General features: G+C 48.1%; 1 protein-coding gene across 1 annotated transcript in view; it reads right to left on the bottom strand.

Annotated features, from left to right (window-relative positions):
• Nucleotides 1-2164: 2164 nt before the first annotated feature.
• Nucleotides 2165-6850, bottom strand: part of LOC141127426 (retinol dehydrogenase 16-like) — a 38776-nt gene continuing 34090 nt past the window's right edge. Inside the window, exon 3 of the mRNA XM_073613846.1 lies at nt 2165-2456. Coding sequence (XP_073469947.1) covers nt 2194-2456 — 263 coding nt within the window. The 3' untranslated portion in view covers nt 2165-2193. The remainder of the gene's footprint in view (nt 2457-6850) is intronic.

Here is a 6850-nt window from a genome sequence, read left to right as displayed (position 1 = left end):
TACCTATCACACCGCTCCTTCAGCGTCACTTACAACTCTACTTCCTCCTCTCCTCTTCCTTTCTCCATTGGGGTCCCCCAAGGTTCTGTTCTTGGACCTCTCCTTTTCTCAATCTACACCACCTCCTTGGGTCAGTTGATTGCCTCCCACGGCTTTAAATATCATCTCTACGCGGATGACATCCAAATCTATCTCTCCACCCCCAGCTCTCTCCATCTGTCTCCTCACGCATTACCAACTTACTAGCAGACATATCAGCCTGGATGTCACATCACTTCCTCAAACTCAACCTATCCAAAGCCGAGCTCATGATATTTCCTCCCTCAGTTGCCACTTCCCCTGATTTCCCTGTCAATATCAACAGCTCAACTATCAACACATCTCCCCACGCCAAGGTCCTAGGTGTAATCCTGGACTCTGAACTAACCTTTCGACCCCACATTCTATCACTATCTAAAACTTGCCGCCTCAATCTCCGCAACATCTCCAAGATACGCCCCTTCCTAACCAATGTCACCACAAAGCTTCTAATCCACTCCCTGGTCATCTCTCGCCTCGACTACTGCAACTCCCTCCTCATTGGTTTACCTCTAAATAGGCTATCCCCACTTCAGTCCATCATGAACGCTGCTGCCAGGCTCATCCACCTCACAAACCGCTCAGCGTCTGCTACACCCCTCTGCCAATCCCTCCATTGGCTGCCACTCAGTAACCAAATTAAATTCAAGATACTAACTAACTTACAAAGCCATCCACAACCTGGCCCCCAGCTACATCTTTAACCTAGTCACAAAATACCAACCTAACCGTTCTCTTCGCTCCTCCCAAGACCTCCTGCTCTCAAACTCCCTTGTCACCTCATCCCATGCTCGCCTTCAGGACTTCTCCAGAGCCTCCCCCATCCTCTGGAATGCTCTACCCCAATCCGTCCGATTTTCTCCTACTTTATCCATTTTCAGACGATCCCTGAAAACTCATCTCTTCAGAGAAGCCTATCTGGCCCCCACCTAACAACTGTACATTTACCTTCTCAATCAGCACATCACCCACAGTTATTACCTCTTGTATATCTTGACCTTCCCTCTTAGATTGTAAGCTCTAAGGAGCAGGGCCCCCTGATTCCTAGTGTATTGTATTTGTACTGTCTACCCTCAAGTTGTAAAGCGCTACGTAAACTGTTGGCGCTATATAAATCCTGTATAATAATAATAACAACACCCGGGATGCATATATATACACAATACACTGTAACTGCAGCTAACTGACTCGACCTATCTACTCTATCTAACTTAAATCAAATGACACTGTCTGTCTCTCTCTCTCTCTATCTGAACGCCGGAACACACTACACAGGGCCGCCGTGCAGGCGGCCTTATATAGTGTGGGGCGTGTACTAAACCCCCTGAGCCATAATTGGCCAAAGCCTCCTTGGCTTTGGCCAATTATGACTCTCTGTTCAGACGGCGCTGTGATTGGCCAAGCATGCAGGTCATAGTGCATGCTTGGCCAATCATCAGCCAGTAATGCACTGCGATGCTGCAGTGAATTATGGGCCGTGACGCGCCACTCGAATCTGGCGCGAACGGCCCATATCGTTCGTAATTTGTCGAACGACCGAACACGAAGCTCATCCCTACAACCCAACATGTAAGATTTTCCTTTACCTTTACTTTCAGTAATGGTAAACAGGACAAATAGAGAGGATGAATCTCCCTAATGGGGGCACAGACTGTAAAAAAAACTGACCAGCATAGTCCCTCTGCACTCCATCCAAAAACTAAAAAAAAAAAAAGTTTTTCCTTTAGTTATACTTTAACTTATTCTGAATTCAGCATTTAGATTTTATACATCAGTTTTGTCTGTTATTCAGAATATATTTGACTGACATGTATTCCTGACTCAGTACAAGGTGATTCGAAAAGTTGCAGTAAGCCACAGAACTCAATGAGAAGCTATCTTTCACTCATCTGATTGCTGGAAACTACACCATTTACAGAAAAAAGCTACATGCATAAAGGTAGGAAAATATGATCCATATTTGGTAAGTCTAGTATAAGTGTGCTATGCTCAGCATTAGTAGTGGAATGCGTTTCACAAGTATATGAAAAGACCTAAGAAATAAATATTTTAAACATGCCACACATGTTACAGGAAAGACCCTTGGGCTAAGGTTTATTGTAATAATCATCTCTCTCACCTCACACTGTCTGAAAATGCTTCAACTCCAAATTTAGAAATGCAATATCCACCTCCACAGATAGTCACCCTTCCCACTATGCTGGACATATTAACAATACGCCCTTTGGATTTCCTGATTAATGGCAGTAACCTAAGGGTTACATCGATAGGACCCAGCAAATTTACATTAATAACTCTTTCAAAGTCCTCTTTTGTCAACCATTCATTAGGTGCACCAGGCATCCCTGTACCTGCATTATTCACTAATCCCCACAGACCTGTAAAGGAAAAAAAAGAACACATTTTAGGAATGTTTTAAATTATTTCACAACCATGTACATCTTAGCAGGCAAAAGGGGACATACTGTATGTAACATTCAATGGTGGGTTATAATAACCCAGGGCCCAAGAGTCCAGGGGGTTGTTTGAGGATTACAGTAAAGGCGGCCATGTCTTAAATTCAGTAGGAGTTAACAGTTGAGCTGGAGTATTGACATCTGAATAATACAATAGCTGGTAGCAGGGATTCCTCTATTCACGCTGTTTCACATGGATGGAGTAATGGATAAATATCTCTTGTTCATCATGGAGGGAGCTGAATGAGAGAAATCTATACACGTATGGCCAGCTTAAGGGCTCTTTCACACGGGGCGGATCAGTGATGATCCACCCCGTGAACACCCGTTTGCTCAGCGGGGATCGCTCCGCCGATCCCCACTGAGCAGGAAAATGACAGGTCTGTCGCTGCACACTGTGCAGCGACAGACCTGTCAGAGCACCGCTCTCCGCTATGGGGGATCGGATGATAGAGTCCGTCGTCACCCGATCCGATAACGGATGGAAAAGTAGGGTTTTCCTCCGTTACACTTTTCGGATCGGAGCAGGTCGGATGTCAGCGGACATGTCACCGCTGACATCCGACGCTCCATAGGGATACATGTATGTCCGTTTTTCATCCGAAAACAGAAGGATGAAAAACGGGCATACGGATCCCCCGTGTGAAAGAGCCCTAAGTGAATTTTAGCTTTGCAAGTCTTTTTATTGTTTTGATCAGATAAAAAGCAATGGAAGCCTTAGCATTCCTTTAAGTAAATGTTATCTTTGAAGTTCAAAGTTTGTATTTGTAGCTTCGGTTAGAGGCCCAATATTATCTCACACAAGCATACTGATTTTAATGGAAAAATAATTTATAATATTTTCAAATCTGCAGGTTTCATTTCAATAATAATTGGTGCCATGAAGGTTCTTATTCAGGCACTTCCTGTGGGCAACCCTCTTACTTCTAATGGAGACAAGTGGCAGTTTCAATACAGATTTATGCAGGCATGGTCCACTGTTGTCACAATCAAGAAACCTGCCATAAGAAGTACCATGTAATCATCACTGGAGTGCTTGCATGTAGACCGGAAATGTCTGCAAAAATGCTTCAAGAAATCAGCAGTAGAGTTTGGCCGAACACTCCACGGTTCGCGCCAGAACTCTCTAACATCGCAAAAGTTTGAACTGGAACCACAAACCCTATTGAAGTTTATGGGACATGAACTTGAAAAATCAAAAGTCCCCATTTTGAAGGTTTATATGCAAGTTATTGGCCATAAAAAGGGTATGGGGGGCCTGGGTACTGCTCTGTATCAAAGCAAAAAAGACTTTCAAACAAGATAGTTTTTAAAGGAGCAGTGATTTTAATGATGTCTAAAGTGAAACAATGAAAACATTTCTTTTACATATAGTGCCTGGGGGGTCCCCTTAGTATGCCTGTAAAGTGACGCATCTGTACCATGTAAAGAACCTGCTGAAGCAAAACCGACATTTATAAAGAAAATTTACTGACATGAGACAAAAAATGAACTGTCATTTTTGCCGACATGACAAAAAAAAAAATTACTGACAGAGCCAAATGTTTACAGATAGTTCAAAAAGTTAGCCAAAATGACAGTTTTCAGTGCAAATATCAATATTTAAGCTACAAACATGTATCTGGAACGATTAGCAATATGCTTAAGGTATAGCAAAAGACAAAAAACATATTTTTCCTTTTACATGAAGGTCAGGTTAATCTAACCAAACACAGAGCTCCCCATTACATCAGAGTCTGCAGGGTTCCAGGGGGAACTCTGTGGACCCTGATGTAAAAGGGAACACTGTGGACTCTGATGTAAAGGGAAACTCTGAAGACTCTGATGTAAGGGGGGATTGCTACAGACTCTGGGGTAAGAGGAAACCTTGATGTAAGGGGGTTCTCTGGTCACCAGAGCCCCCCTCCACGCCTTAAACAAGAGTCCACAGAGGCCCCCTTTACATCACAGTCCACATCCGACTCCAGAGATCCCCCTTACAGTGGGGAAAATAATTATTTAATCCCCTAAAGATTTTGTAAGTTTACCCACTTACAAAGAAATTAAGGGTTCATAATTTTTATCATAGGTGTATTTTAAATGATAGAGACAGAATATAAACCAAAAATCCAGAAAAAAACACATATAAGTTCTTATGAGGAGGATGATTCTTATGCCGCGTACACACGGTCGGACTTTTCACCTGCAAAAGTCCGACGGACGCCGCCGGACCAAGTCCGGCGGACAATCCGACCGTGTGTGGTCTCCATCGGACTTCCGACGGACCGTTTCGGGTGGAAATCCGACGTACTTTAGATTTGAAGCCTGCTTCAAATCTTTACGTCGTACCTCCGCCGGACTCAGTTCCTGACGGAAAGCCCGTTCGTCTGTATGCTAGTCCGAAGGACCAGATACGACGGAGGAGCAGGTTACTGCATCTCGCGCTCGCTGCAATAGGAAAAACTAATTTTCCCATTGCGGCGAGCGCGGGGGGCATCCCAGGCCCTTAGGTCTGGTATGGAACTTTAAGGGGAACCCCCTACGACGAAAAACCGGCGTGGGGGTCCCCCCAAAATCCATACCAGACCCCGATCCGAGCACGCAGCCCGGCCGGTCAGGAAAGGGGGTGGGGACGAGCGAGCGCCCCCCCCCCTCCTGAACCGTACCAGGCCGCATGCCCTCAACATGGGGGGGTGCTTTGGGGGAGGGGGCGCCTTGCGGTGCCCCCCCCACCACAAAGCACCTTGTCCCCATGTTGATGAGGACAAGGGCCTCTTCCCGACAACCCTGGCCGTTGGTTGTCGGGGTCTGCGGGCGGGGGGCTTATCGGAATCCGGGAGCCCCCTATAATAAGAGGGCCCCCAGATCCCGGCCCCCCCACCCTATGTGAATGAGTATGGGGTACATGGTACCCCTACCCATTCACCTAGGTAAAAAGTGTCAATAATAAAACACAACACAGGTTTTTAAAATAATTTATTAAACAGCTCCGGGGGGGGGGGTCTTCTTCCGTCTTCGGGGGTCCCTCTGGTTCATCTTCTCCCGGCGTCCGGTTGGTTCTTCTCCGCTCTCCGGCCTCTTCTCCCGGTGTCCCAGGTCTTCGGCCGGCCCCTCCGCTGTCTTCAGGTAGCTCTATTGCCAGCGGAGGTCCGGACTTCTTGGCTTCTTGTGTTCTCTTCTCTTCTCTTCCCCCAGATGTTGACACGACGCTCTCTCCGGCTGGACTGGTCTCTGAGGGCTGCGTTGTGACTTATATAGGCGGAGACCCCGCCCCCATATGATGTCACATTCCCTGGGCATGCTGGGACTGTGACGTTTTAGGGGGCGTGGTCGACCACGCCCCCTAAAACGTCACAGTCCCAGCATGCCCAGGGACTGTGACATCATATGGGGGCGGGGTCTCCGCCTATATAAGTCACAACGCAGCCCTCAGAGACCAGTCCAGCCGGAGAGAGCGTCGTGTCAACATCTGGGGGAAGAGAAGAGAAGAGAACACAAGAAGCCAAGAAGCCAAGAAGCCAAGAAGTCCGGACCTCCGCTGGCAATAGAGCTACCTGAAGACAGCGGAGGGGTCGGCCGAAGACCTGGGACACCGGGAGAAGAGGCCGGAGAGCGGAGAAGAACCAACAGGACGCCGGGAGAAGATGAACCAGAGGGACCCCCGAAGACGGAAGAAGACCCCCCCCCCAGAGCTGTTTAATAAATTATTTTAAAAACCTGTGTTGTGTTTTATTATTGACACTTTTTACCTAGGTGAATGGGTAGGGGTACCATGTACCCCATACTCATTCACATAGGGTGGGGGGGCCGGGATCTGGGGGCCCTCTTATTATAGGGGGCTCCCGGATTCCGATAAGCCCCCCGCCCGCAGACCCCGACAACCAACGGCCAGGGTTGTCGGGAAGAGGCCCTTGTCCTCATCAACATGGGGACAAGGTGCTTTGTGGTGGGGGGGGCACCGCAAGGCGCCCCCTCCCCCAAAGCACCCCCCCATGTTGAGGGCATGCGGCCTGGTACGGTTCAGGAGGGGGGGGGCGCTCGCTCGTCCCCACCCCCTTTCCTGACCGGCCGGGCTGCGTGCTCGGATCGGGGTCTGGTATGGATTTTGGGGGGACCCCCACGCCGGTTTTTCGGCGTAGGGGGTTCCCCTTAAAGTTCCATACCAGACCTAAGGGCCTGCGACGGGGCTCGCAAGGTTTCAATCTCGCCAAAAAAAGCGGCGAGATTGAATTCCTTTTCTAGTCCCGTCGTACCCAAGTCACGTTCAAAATGAACGGACTTGTCCGTGTGTGGGAAAGTCCGGCGGAAGTCCGCCGGGAAGACCGGATTCCGGAAAG

The sequence above is a fragment of the Aquarana catesbeiana genome, linkage group LG02, assembly GCF_042186555.1.
Source record: "Aquarana catesbeiana isolate 2022-GZ linkage group LG02, ASM4218655v1, whole genome shotgun sequence".
Classification (NCBI taxonomy): Eukaryota; Metazoa; Chordata; class Amphibia; order Anura; family Ranidae; genus Aquarana; species Aquarana catesbeiana.
This window is presented reverse-complemented; position numbering and strand designations above follow the sequence as displayed.